This window comes from Biomphalaria glabrata, chromosome 15 (assembly GCF_947242115.1).
Source record: "Biomphalaria glabrata chromosome 15, xgBioGlab47.1, whole genome shotgun sequence".
Lineage (NCBI taxonomy): Eukaryota > Metazoa > Mollusca > Gastropoda > Planorbidae > Biomphalaria > Biomphalaria glabrata.
Genome location: NC_074725.1, coordinates 997,326 through 1,011,208, shown reverse-complemented (window position 1 = coordinate 1,011,208; position 13,883 = coordinate 997,326). Strand labels below are relative to the sequence as shown.

General features: G+C 41.2%; 2 protein-coding genes across 5 annotated transcripts in view; one reads left to right on the top strand and one right to left on the bottom strand.

Moving 5' to 3' along the window:
- Positions 1-13,883, top strand: part of LOC106072457 (mucin-17-like) — a 54,344-nt gene that overhangs the window by 17,631 nt on the left and 22,830 nt on the right. The gene's annotated exons all lie outside the window — the stretch shown is intronic.
- Positions 1,008-9,647, bottom strand: LOC106058793 (uncharacterized). 4 transcript variants are annotated; one of them, XM_056011902.1, is made up of 2 exons: positions 9,406-9,647; positions 1,008-2,792 (listed from the first exon to the last, which is right to left on the bottom strand). In XM_056011902.1, exon 2 carries the CDS (start codon positions 2,679-2,681, stop codon positions 2,184-2,186), a length of 498 nt encoding a protein of 165 aa, XP_055867877.1. In that variant the 5' UTR covers positions 2,682-2,792; positions 9,406-9,647; the 3' UTR covers positions 1,008-2,183. The 4 variants fall into 4 exon arrangements, with proteins under 4 accessions (XP_055867877.1, XP_013071745.1, XP_013071742.1 ...); XM_013216291.2 differs by having other exon boundaries at positions 9,428-9,646; XM_013216288.2 differs by having other exon boundaries at positions 9,424-9,645.

Sequence of the window (13,883 nt, the reverse complement as noted above, 5' to 3'; positions counted from 1 at the left end):
GAAGTATTTGTCTCCCTTGTCTATCCTAGCTTTCCCATTGGTGTGAACAAGAACTGGTCTCAATGAGTGTACATGTTCTGCTTGACTGACTCTAAGTTGTGCAGCCACGCTCCAGTGGGCAGCGCTAAACGGAAGAGCCAATACGTTGTTGTGTGTTACTATATTGGCTTGCATACACAGTTGTTGCCCTTTTCTGAATTTGGCGTCATATGTCAACAAGAACCGTGTCGACTATTTTTAGCATGTAGGTCTAAACGTGGGCGCTCCGTTTGAATGGTATCGCGGGAGCGGGGGACGTGGGCACTGTATGGCAAAGACATTTATAATTGTGTGTGTGGGTAACATCACTCTTAATGCCCCCCCCCCCTCCTTCACGTCTGTGTATCCGTGTCTGTTATTTCTATACCGGACATAGTGAGCTGGTTAAGTTAAAATGTTCATTAATTAAACTCTTGAGTATCTGTCTCTGGAGATGTACCTGTAAACCCTACGTTAAAACGAGTAATGGCATACATTATTGTTGCCAATATAAAGGCAGCACTGGGAACAATTTTTTTTAAAATTAAATAAGAGAAATGGTGAATTAATTATAGCGAAATAAGAGACAGTCCTGACCAGGCAAATAAGGATAACTGTTTTCCGGGTTTATCTCAGGACTTTCTTTTTTCATTGTTTTGAGTTGTTAATTATCTAAATAATACACTTGCCTTTCAACAAAACTCCAATAAGGATTAAATAATGATAATAGTGAATAGTTAAAATACCAGCCTGTTGGGTACTTAGTAATTTGGGCGCTTCCGTACAGTGTGGAGTCTTATGGCTGAGTCCAACTAGTAGAAATTATTGCCCTTACTTAGAGGATAGTATGTTTATTACATAATACTAGGACATGATAAAGATGGTGTAGATTAAGATTTCATGCAGTGGACAAAGCTGTTTGGACAAAAGGCAATGAAATTAAATAATTGTCACACTTGTATCAATGAAATGAAACCACCAAAGCCGTGTTCAATTTGGAAACAGTTTTATTTAGTATATCAGAGTTGTCTGACTGCCTTGGAAAGAAATAGTCAATAATGAGTGAAACAATTGCTGATGGCCTATGGTCAGTGATGGCTATGTTTCCGTAGGTCAATAAATAACTTGTGTTGGCATTCTACAAACACATGTTCACATATCACATATCTTTTGACGTTTTGAAATGATCCATCGTTGTTTTTTTTCTTTCTGTACTGGCCGGATATGACCCGCGGACCCCGATTAGTTATAAAAGTTTCTTCCTACAATAGAGATTAATTCAGGTATTCGTTAAAAATATTTGTATGGTCCTCTAGTTGTGGGACTTTTAATATTCACCGCGGTCTTCGTTGTAAAACGTTCATGTCAAATGTGATCAAGATTGGTCAAGCGGTTTTGATTTTTATTCGGGACACACATGCATAGTCATACACACGCCTTACATTTTGATTTATATAGTAGATAGTCTTCAAAAATAAATAAATAAAAAAATGTTTTGTTTTTAACAGCAAATTAGCTAGATGTATAGCCTCTGTCTTGGCCTGCCTTATGAAATCCCAGATTTGTTCGTTTGAATGCGAGTCTTCTGTTATTCTCTATCGTGAAGGAAACCGATTCAAGTTTACAATGACTGAGTTGTCACACATACATGCCATGGGGGGGACTGAACAAAGGCCATCTGAAGTTTGAAAGAAGTAAATACATATGGACACCGAATCAATGTTCCTTAACAAAAGCTATGTTTTTGTAACTGCTGGTCAACTAGGTCTCACCACCTGTGGGTACACATTTTACTGTCTCTGTTTTTGCCACTTCCGACAGCACGTGAACAAAACTACAGGCATTTTTAACGTCAGTGGTACCTTCTAATAGTCATTGACTGCTGCAGGGCCTTCATCGTGCTGGTTTACATTAACATAATGTGTTAACACAGAAGCGTTCAACCAAGTGAAATCATTGGATAGGCCTTGACTTGATTTTCAAGTTGAATTAGATTCCTAGTGAACGATCTTACTCCCTGAGTCGTAATTTAACCTGCCTTCAGTATAGTCCAAAACAAACAAAAAAAAACTAACAAATTGCCCCGTAACATAGGTCTCGTCTTCATTTTTTCCCTCTTTAATAAAACTAGTTGTGTTCATGGTTTAGCGTCTGTCCCTGTTTGTTTAATACTTAGTGGCGGTGTCTGTTCTGCGCTCAGCCTTTTCTCTGCGCGCCTTGTGTCGCTTCTTGCGCTCTCGCTCTTGCTTCACGAAGTCGATGGTGACGCCAACAATCAGTAGGACGAAGAGCCCCAGGCAGATGAAGCCGATCACCAGACCCTCGGTCACGTAGTCCGGCATGTCGTACACGATCAAGGTAGCGTCCGAGGTGTCGTTGCCCAGGATACACGTGTACTGGCCTGCATCCGAGTAGGTGGCGTTGGTGATGACTAGTGAGCCGTTGCCCACCACTACTCTAGAGCTGCCCACCAGGACCGTCTGGTTGAATTGCCAGGTGACTTGGCTGACCAGACGTGCGTCGTCCGGCGTGCAGTCGAACTTGGCCGTCCACGCTGGCTCCACGGCGATGGCGAAAGGGGCGACGGTCAGCTGGGCCAGGCTGCAGCTGCAGGCCAAAGTGACCATGACTATCACGGCGGAGACGATCAGCGGACTGGTCATCTTGTCCAGATAATGGTCAATGCTAGCTGTACAATTCAGAAAGACTGTAGTGAGTGTTGCGTGGACTTGACACAGTCATGAGCGAAGCTGGAACTAAAACTTTCAGTTTATCTGCGGACAAACAACAAAACATCATTGAGGTCGTTTTCTAATGGGATTTAACCCTCCCCCCCAACACACAATTTTATTTTTTATTACACGTTGACACCAAAGTAAAGGTACGAGCAGAAATGACTTTGACTTTATAACACTGTAGACTTAACAACTAGCAGCTGCTATTTCAATATCTACGCTTTCTTTGCATTACGTAAATGCGGGCCACCATCTGTGAGATATTGTCAAAGAATGATTTAAGTGTCTAATAGTTGGCGACAATGTCGCACCTATAGTATCTATTCTTTCATTGGACGTTTTGAGCTGCAATGAACGAATTGTTTGAGTTTGTCGGGTGTGTCGCAAACAGAATCCCACCCATCCAAGATGTAATGGTGGTTTTAGGCCTCCTACTTTTGAAACCTGTCCAGTTACCATTTACTGATGTGGCACCAAACGGAATGTGTGAAATGAAATTTAGAAGACAAAAAGATTAAAACCTAGTTTCGTTTCTTCCATATTACTTCATGTTTTTTATTGCATGGGGATGTCTGGGAATGCTTTGTTGTATAGCGTGGCGCTCTGTAGCCTAAGGCTTGTCCAATCTCTAATGCGGATCTAGGATTCAATATAAAGACTTAAACTGGTGCACTTGCACGGGAGGCTGATACGCATGAGCGATCACAGCCTTACTACGAGATAGAAGTTCAGCTGGTCTAAATGGATTTCGTATTGAAGTCAGACCTATGAGGGGTTGTTGTATTTATAGAGCAGTCCTTTATGATTTTGAATGTTAATAGGTCTGGATGGGTTGACATTAATGCGACAGGCTTATCGATTGAACTCCACGGTTTAATGACGTCTAGGTGAGGGTTGTGCTATTAGTCGTCATTCGGGTCCTGCACATCTCATTACGTGCTTCGAACATATGCCATGTAGTCACCTGGAATGTAGGACATGTTTGCACACAAAGTCAAATCTAAAAAGTACTTTTTAAAAAGACTATTCCCCCTTTTTTTTTGTTTTTCCCAAACTCATGAACTGAGCCTAGCTAAGGTCGATGCAGCCTTTCCTAGGCGTTTTTTTTTTTAAAGCTTCCTCTTCTAGAGACAGGTCATCTTGAATTGTGGATCCGAGATAGAATTCATTTACGGCACCCAGCTTGTTATTGTCTATGTCTCTATGAGGATGGAGGGTGGTGCTGTAGCAGGTGGTCCCATAAAATTAGTTTTCTTCGTGCTAATCGTTAAGCCATATTCTTTACGGGCGAAAGCCACCGTAACCTGCGCTATTTGTGGACGGGAGTGTCTCTCCAAAAAAATAGGGCTCCGCAGCCACACGAAAAAGTGTTTGAGATGAACCATAGTCGATCTACGTCTGAAGGAGTTCAACTGATTCCCCCTTTATAAAGCTGATGAATTTTTTTCTCCGAAATGATTACTTTGCTCTTAATAATGAAGAAAAAGATAAAAAGGACATTCCAGGGTGTATCACTAAATTGCAGAAGTGTTATCAACATGTCTACTGTCACACATTGTATCAGCCCAACTCACGAAGTCTACAGAAGACGGTGCGCCAAGTGTTCCTGTACATCTATTTCTTGGTTTCACTTTGAAATGAATACATGCGGGAATACCCGCTGACGTGTGCTCAAAATAAAAGAATGCACGCCAAATTTAATGTTAAGATTATATTTTGAAAAAAATCACAACGTTCAAAGGAGAGTATTCCCTGTGTGGCCAATTAGCTAGCCATTCTTTTCCCAAAGATATAACTTTCTAATTTCAGGAAAATCGTTAGAGCCGTTTTCGAGATCCGTGTTGTTGTTTTTTTTAACCCGTGAAGTAGCTGATACAAATGGAATGAATTGCGATGTTTGTCGAGGTATTGATCTGACAGTAGGCTACTACCTTGAGATCAATACTCAAGTCATCAATTATGTATGGCTGTACTAGGGGATGTAGTCATCCAGTACTAAGCGTAGTCCAGTGAGGGGAATAGTCCAGCAATTGTTCTTCTAGTCCACTTGTGTGAGTCACATTCAGGGTAGGTCAAGTAACTCTGTACACTAGCTAGTGTCTCTGTTCACTATCTAGTGCAGGGGTTCTCAACCTGTGGGTCGCGACCCCCTTGGGGGGGGGGTCGATTGACGATTTGCCAGGGGTCGCCTAAGACCATCGAAAATATGGATTGTTATTGTCAATTCTTCTATTGCTGTGGTGTGTGTGTTGGGGGGGGGGGGTCGCGGCAGAGTGGGGGATTGTAAAAAGGGGTCTCCGAGCATAAAAGGTTGAGAACTGCTGATCTAGTGTCTCTGTACATGGTCTACAAGCTCTGCTATGACTTACATGAATTTAAATACACATTTTGACTTACATGAATTTAAATACACATTTTGACTTACATGAATTTAAATACACATTTTGACTTACATGAATTTAAATACACATTTTGACTTGCATGAATTTAAATACACATTTTGACTTGCATGAATTTAAATACACATTTTGACCTGCATGAATTTAAATACACATTTTGACCTGCATGAATTTAAATACACATTTTGACCTGCATGAATTTAAATACACATTTTGATATGGTATGTTTTTGTGTCCTCCACACTAAAATCAGACCGATGCTCTCCTTGGTCATGGCCACATTCTTAATTGCTTTTGCGAATCATGAACGCTGACTGCAGAACTAGAGAGACAGTTCATAGCCATGACATGGAGATGCTGTAGAAGAATCCCAGGTATGACCCTACGAGGACCGCATCACAAAAGAGGAGATTAGAAACAGCGACTGGGCCCCACGAAGTCCTGCTATAACCCACTGACATAAAACTAAAACTTTATGGTCATATCACAAGCTCTTCGGGACTTGCCAAGTTCCTTTAGGGAACAGTATCAGGAAAAGAAGAAGAGGCAGACAGAGAAAGCGATGGGAAAACAACATAAAAGAATGGACGGGAAAGAGATGCTAGCCAAGGCAAGGGATAGAGAGGAATGGAGATAGATGGTCGACAGATCACGTGTGGTGCCCAACCATCCAACAAACCAATGGGGCAGGCGAAGATTGTGTCGATGTGTGCATTTAATATACAACTACACAGGTATCCCTAATGATACTCTTGACAAGACTTCATTCCTATGTCAACTTTGATTCTGTTTCTCCCGGGCGACTCTGCAGAACACGAATGCAGCGTCTTGTCAATGTGGCTTCATTGTCAGACATTGTCGACACGAAGAGATTCTCTCTATAAAATATTTCTTGTTATTTGTATGGGTATAGCACTAGTTTTGGAAAGAAACCTCTTTTTAATTAAATAATTGATAACTACCCGGTCATGGTCGAGTGCTTTCTAGGTTAAAGTCACGAACGGTCGCAGCACACATACCACCCCCTCCCTCCTTTTTGTCTTTCTTCGTGTTGATGAACTGGCCGGTCATTGGGTCAAGCGATGAACTTTTCATCCCGGATGTCCAGTGAATATTATTATGGTAGCGAGATAAGGGTGAAGGTTGTTTTTTTTTTGGGGGGGGGGCATTGAGTAGAGGCTTACTTGAGGTACCTGAGATGAACTCCAATTGGTGACAAGGCAGGGAGACCTAGGTCTCCCGTAGTGCCCTGGTAAGGAACTCTGCTGTTTGGCGTAGTGCCTCGTAGCTTCCATACAAATTTAGTAAACCACTAGATACGTCCTCCCGCAGCTCGCGGAGCTGCGGACACTCTTGCAAGACGTGCGCCACCGTCTCTTCTGATTCCCCGCAGTGTCGGCAACGGGCATCAAAATTTGGCCGGAACCGGGCGAAGTACGCACCTATGGGGCAGTGTCCCTTATGCCACTTCGCTATTGTTGTTTGTTCCGACCTTTTTAGCCTCCACCACGGGTCCTCTCGATTTGGGCGGCGCATGTGCTGCCAGACTCCCCTGGCAGTGTTGGAGTCATCCCAGGATTTCAACCACTTTTCATGTACCCACTCTCGTATTACTGTCGTAGCCTGTTGAAACGTACTTGGCGATTCGAAAGCGGGCACGGCCAGCGCTCCTTCTCATGCTAGAGCATCAGCCACGGCATTGGCCCTCACGCCGCAGTGCGAGGGCACCTACTTGAGGTACCAGAAGTGTCTATTCAGAATTTTGTCACGGAATTTTTTTTAACCCCATTAACTCAAAGAAATAGTTTGCTGTTAGGACTTAGTGTGGGACTTTGGAGTTTCTAGCCAGCCTGTTCACGCCCCCCTCCCTCACATAAAATTCTCACACACCCCACAGATTCTCACACAGCTTCTTGTGGTTTCTCCTTGTTCCTAATTAAAACACAGTCGATTTCTAAACTAGCTCAAAGCTACGTCCCAAACGAGTGTCCAATTCCCAACACAAACGACGAACTGTGTTCACAGTATGGGTTACACGTTACTAGCCATCTGAATTCTTAACTAAAAACTAAAGCCTTTCTGGAGAAAGCACATTAGGTTGTATTAACCCGTGGACTTACCTGGAAGACTTAAGGTAGATCACAGCCAATGTATTGTACAGTACATCCACCGAGACCGATAATGGTCAAGAGTCTCTGCCCACCCGGGATACCACCTTAAGTGATAACACTTTACTAAACGTGATAACGCCGTTAGAAACCCATTTGTACATAGCAAGGAAGAAGCGTCTCATTTGAAATCGTTTAAATCAATGAGGCAGATCAGCGATTCGGTTATCTAACGTGCCTGTCAATATGTTGGCGTTATCTCCCCTAGATATAAATCATTGTATTGAAAAAGAAAAGACCGGTGCAATGTATGCGTGTGTGTCTTTACCTACATTTTGATAGAGCCTCTAAGTCGGCCAAGTTCAGACGTGATCAGAAATAGTTATTACCGGCGCCCAAGGTAGATCTATGTGTTTTCTATAAGCGTCGCCCCCCGGTCATGTTTTGGTCTGCGTGTGTCGCCCAACTTCTTGCCGTCAGGGGGCACTGGCATGTCCAATGTTGGCATTGTGGAAATATACTCACAAGAATGGAACTGACAATTCTAAGATCAAACGTGTAGATAGCTACGAAGACCATGTTTGATGTATGTCATTCATTGAAAGCTAAAATGAAACGACTCAATAGTTGATATATAGAAGAGTTCCCCACCTCTCCGTAATGCAAGAAAGCGTAGACATTTAACGAAAACTTTATTTTACAATTGTTTACTGTCATGGGGAGGTAAGGCGAGAGTGAATATGTGACTTTGATATTTTGGTATGATAGTGATATCCCCTTGTTTAAGTACTCCCATAGAGCTAGAAAGTCTTGTCACTTTTTAAAAACAAAGCTTGTATCAACTTTACGTCTTTCTGTTTGTCGAGTAAAACAGTCGGTACACGTTATTTCTCCCACACCCAATCTCGGATCAAATTAAAATTTTTGCTAAATTATTTCTAGCACCTTACAAAACAAGAATCAGTAAAAAAAAAAGTTAACCAATTAGTTAACTATCGGTAATTAATTATTTTGTTTGGTATCGAAAAAGGGAAATAAATGCTACTTATTGATGATGACAAAAACATACAACTCAACAAAACAAAAAACTTGCTTTTTGATGTGCTCCAAATGGGTCAAGAAGTTTGGTTTTTAACAAAAAAAAACTTTTTTTAGAAGCTACAGTTTACGTCTGTAAACATTTGGGGGATTTTAGGTGCGTGTGAAACAATGACCGACGTCTAAAACTGACTCATACCCCGAACACAGCATTTTGACGTACAAGTTACGGCAACGAGACGGTCGTCTGCTAGACTTCTTGTCTTTAGAAATCTAGCTGACTGACAACGTTCCTGTCATGGGTCGGTGTCAATCTCAAAGTGTCTCTCCGGACTGTACTTACTAGAACCAAGGGGATAACCAAACAACCCCCCCTCCCCCCCAATATATTTGAACAGGTAAATGACAGGCGCTCATGACCATACCGGATCTCTACTACATAACACTTAATGTCATTCTGACCTTCATCGTTGGTCGCTTCTAGCACCCCCCCCTCCCCCTCCCCCCCCCAATACTGTATCTTTTTTTTTTTTTTATTTATTTTGGGTTTTGTTTCATTCTTCTCTTTTGAACTACATTTCATTGGCATGTTGGGAAAATGACAAAAAAAAAATGGGGTGCTTAAGGTGAAGGTCGCTGTGACAGATCTACACAGACAGGTAGTGACATTAAACTAACAAGTGTCTAGTAGAGACCCAACACTATTTGAACGAAAAAAAAAAGGGGGAGGGTGGTGGTATGTGGCAAAAAACTAAACGCCCGCTTGACCATCATTTGAGGCTTCATAATGATTTAAACTACTCTTAAGTAAAGAAATTACAAAATGGATGCACTTACATTCAGGATATTATTGAAATAATTTGACTATAAGATGAAATGAGATATAAATAAATATAATTAGTGCGCATGTCTCTGTATAGACAGTAAACTTTATTTCCAAGACCCTTCGTCTCTTCATAAAATAAGTTATATTTGATATAGACCTAGCATTCTTTACTAACCAACTTTAATATGACAATTCAAACAGTGACTTTGACTTTAGTTAGGTACTCCAAGTAGACACGAAAGTACAAGCACAATAACACAAGAGCTAAGTACTGAACTCACAAGTTTATAAGAACGTACCTACTGACTGAAATGTGCGTGAATGGCCAAGATACAAACACGTTAACATAGATCCTGTTAGTCCATGGTTGAATCCTGCACTACAACTACCTACTGGCCTTCAATGCCCTCATTCAAGTTAGCCGCCCCTTGTCCCAGCCACCGTAAGAGGTTAATGTAACCAAATGACCCCTCTACTCTTGAGGACCCGTCACACTCGTATTGGTGTCACCTGTTGGTACAGCCCCAGAGCTTGCTAGCAGTGGGCGTGACTTTAGGCTTGGGCCACGGCTGATCGTCTGCCGCCGTGGCGTGCCGACGGACGAGAAAGTGTTGACTACCTGTGCGTGTCAAGTGGAGCGTATCGAATAACTGGATCCAGATTTACCGATTCGGTGTCGAAGAGTCTGAAATGCAATGATAGTCACCCACGGCCATCGGGTTGGTGACAATTTTTACGCCAGCTATTATTTATTTAATTTTAATGCCTCCACAAACATGACCTTTGTTAAGGTTACTGTTGCAGACGTGACCTAGAAATGTTTCTTTAATTTGTGTATTGTCACACCTCTGAAAATCTATGGAACTGCGAAAAGTAACAACTTGTGCATTGTTATTTCTCATAAGATGCAGTTTCCTTTTTCCATCTATAGCGCGCTTGGTTGTTCGGACTATAAATACATAATATATATATATATAAATTCACTTCTTCGCTCAAGAGTTTGGACGAGAAGAAGAAGTAAAGGAAAGATCACTCATTTATTTCTGCCATAGAGTTATCCCACGAACTTTACGAGCCTTGCGTGTAGCGAAGTCATGCAGTATATCATAAAAATTCTATTTCCCACATAGATCACGCTCAATAGCAAGAATTAACAAATGTTTCAATATATCTGCGAGAATTGTTGAACTAAAGTAATTCTTCATTAGTTTGAGGCGCGAGAAGCTTCTTTCACCAGATTACAAAATTACGGGATAATGCCGTTTTATTTTATCGCGCGTAGGATTGGCATTTTCCTTATTGAATGACACCCCAAAATTACAATTTTTGTCTATATATTTCAGGAGATTCGCATGAGTTTTCTAAAGATTTTAATAATTTGCGGATATTTCCAGGACTTTTTCGTATATTTTGCATATTCGGGAGCTCCTGGTAAATTGACAGGAGGCCGCGGGAAATCTGTTATACAATGGTTTAATTTAATAATTTATACACCTAGAATTAGCGCGGGTCCTATGAAAGTGCGGGGCCCACTGTGGTCGCATAAGTGCGGAGCCCAATGCGGTCACCTAAGGCCGGCCCTGCAAAATACTAGTACATATATATTGTTGGCGGTTGTTACATCTAATCTAGTTGAGTGCAATGTAGATGAGGTTGATGAATTTACTTGGAATGTTCTCTGCGAGTTTCTTACGCAGCTGACAGCTCACCACAGAGCAAACAGTGTTGAATGAAATCATTCCGCCTTTGAAATAAACACCAATTTAATGAACTAAGGGGCCCAGTCTACTACGTGGTCACTATTTAGCTACAAGTGTAGTCACTTCGTCTTTCGTCCCGTTAATTCTCTTAGTTCCGTTCTAACTTTTTAAATGGACTGTCGCGTCACTAAAGGAAAAACTCATCAAAACCTTTTACGCGTCTTGCTCTTGAGTCATTACCATATATGTATTACACAAAGCAGAAAGTCGTATGTATGTATGTTTGTCCTGAATAAAATCAGCACCTTTTGACCAATTTTGATAAAACTTGGGATAGAAGTTCCTTAGATTCATGGTGGAGACCCGTAGTGTGTTTAATGGCTGCCTGGTCGTGCGGTTTGTGCGCTGGACTGTCGTTCGGATTTATCGACGGTCGAGGGTTCAAACCTTGCCCGCTCCCATCCCACGTCGTCCTGCGGGAGGTTTGGACTAGGAAGTAAACTATCTTCAACTCTGAAGGAACATCCGAATTATGTAAAACACACAAACATGTCCCTATTAATTGTATCTCTATCAAATAGGGAAACTTTTAAACTCATTTTCATACTCTACATTTATTGTCGTGACAAAATAAAAAAAATGTGAAGGGGAATTTCTCCAAGTTTGACATGGATCTAAAGTCACTCCAGTAGATCAGTTATACCCAAACCGGCGGCCTGCGGGTCTTGTATATCTAAAGTCACTCCAGTAGATCAGTTATACCCAAACCGGCGGCCTGCGGGTCTTGTATATCTAAAGTCACTCCAGTAGATCAGTTATACCCAAACCGGCGGCCTGCGGGTCTTGTATATCTAAAGTCACTCCAGTAGATCAGTTATACCCAAACCAGCGGCCTGCGGGTCTTGTATATCTAAAGTCACTCCAGTAGATCAGTTATACCCAAACCGGCGGCCTGCGGGTCTTGTATATCTAAAGTCACTCCAGTAGATCAGTTATACCCAAACCAGCGGCCTGCGGGTCTTGTATATCTAAAGTCACTCCAGTAGATCAGTTATACCCAAACCGGCGGCCTGCGGGTCTTGTATATTGTTGTGTCTTTTTCTAAAGAATAAACTAAATGAAAATGTACTCTCTTTTACGTGACTACACTACAACAGACGAATTACATCTTCCTGATCCTGTTGTGCATTGTCTCATGGTGTGCATTTTGGTTTGGGCTCCTTTGAAATATCACAAAGATTAAAAAAAAAAAGAATGTTTTGCTAACATCACAATCATGTAGACATGTCATTACCTTGTAGTGAGAACAAACTGCACTAAAACCTTTCAGGACTTGCCAGATAAGAAACTCATCTACTAGCACTCGCATTAAATGTTAGTCTAATTTGTCAGAGATTTGGCAAGTAACACCCCCCTCCCCTCTGTTGCGGGAGTCATTTTATATGGGAAACTATTTTTTTTGTACTGTCTCCGTGTCCATGGTCCTTGGTGTTACTGATCTGAAGGAGGTCGTCCTACTTTCCATTGGTTCTCTCATTAAGGGGAGGTCACTCTACTGAACGTCTGCTGCTTGTTGGAGTAGAAAGTAGCAAAGGGAGACGATTACCGTTGTCCTAGAAATACTGCGTTCAACAGCAAATGATGTGCTATAATGCTGTCATTACACTAACGGCAGTGTTGCTGTTAATTATCATTCCACTAACTGCAGTGTTGCTGTTAATTATCATTCCACTAACTGCAGTGTTGCTGTTAATTATCATTCCACTAACTGCAGTGTTGCTGTTAATTATCATTCCACTAACTGCAGTGTTGCTGTTAATTATCATTCCACTAACTGCAGTGTTGCTTTTAACTGTCATTACACTAATCTGCAGTGTTGCTGTAAATTTTCATTAGGCTAACTGCATTAATGCTGTTAATTGTCATTACACTAACTGCAGTGTTGCTGTTAATTGTCATTACACTAACTGCAGTGTTGCTGTTAATTGTCATTACACTAACTGCAGTGTTGCTGTTAATTATCATAATACTATCTGCAGTGTTGCTGTTAACTGTCATTTCGCTAACTGCAGTGTTACTGTGTACTGTAGATTACCTAAAGTAGTTTTGAAGTACAAACAGCTGTTTCTTCTACAGCTACATTGCACTGGTATTCTCTTGTTGTTGCTCAACTTAGAGCCTATTGTGGGTTCTATGGTTTAATGTTTTCACTTTATCTACCTGTCGTAAATACCTTTAATATGATAGGTGTGCCACAAGAACCAAAGCAAACCACAGTGCAGCACACGCACACCCTCCCCACCAAATCATGATATGTCAATCATTAGTGGTGGTGTAAATCTGACATGACAATAAACTCTGAAACTGCCAACTCTCCTTGGGAGCTAGCTGTCCATGGTTGAAGTCAGAAGATAGACATTTGTTGTTTAGAAGATATACATTTGTTGTTTAGAAGATATACATTTGTTGTTTAGAAGATAGACATTTGTTGTTTAGAAGATAGACATTTGTTGTTTAGAAGATAGACATTTGTTGTTTAGAAGATAGACATTTGTTGTTTAGAAGATAGACATTTGTTGTTTAGAAGATAGACATATGTTGTTTAGAAGATAGACATTTGTTGTTTAGAAGATAGACATTTGTTGTTTAGAAGATAGACATTTGTTGTTTAAAGAAACACAGAGCACATTAATTGTTGCACTAAGAACTAGGCCAGTGGTGCATATTGAGCAAGGGAAAGGGTTTTATTTTCTAGCAAGGTCAACAATCATTGAGTGACCAGCAGTCCTTCTTCTAGTCAAGGACACTATTTGGTCTTGGTTGACTCCTAACCTGTACATAAATAGTTGACTTGCTGAAAGGTTTTCTCCCCACCCCACCCCACCCTACCCTACCTTTTTTTTTTAAGGTTCTGACTTATTGCTTGTGTAGGTCTTCATAGCACAGGCTTGTCTTCTGAAGATGTTACTTTTTGAAAATACACCTATTCAAGTCACACATTTGGAATGGGCAAAACCTAAAACCTGGGTGGACATGGTTTTCTATAAAAAATTCTAACA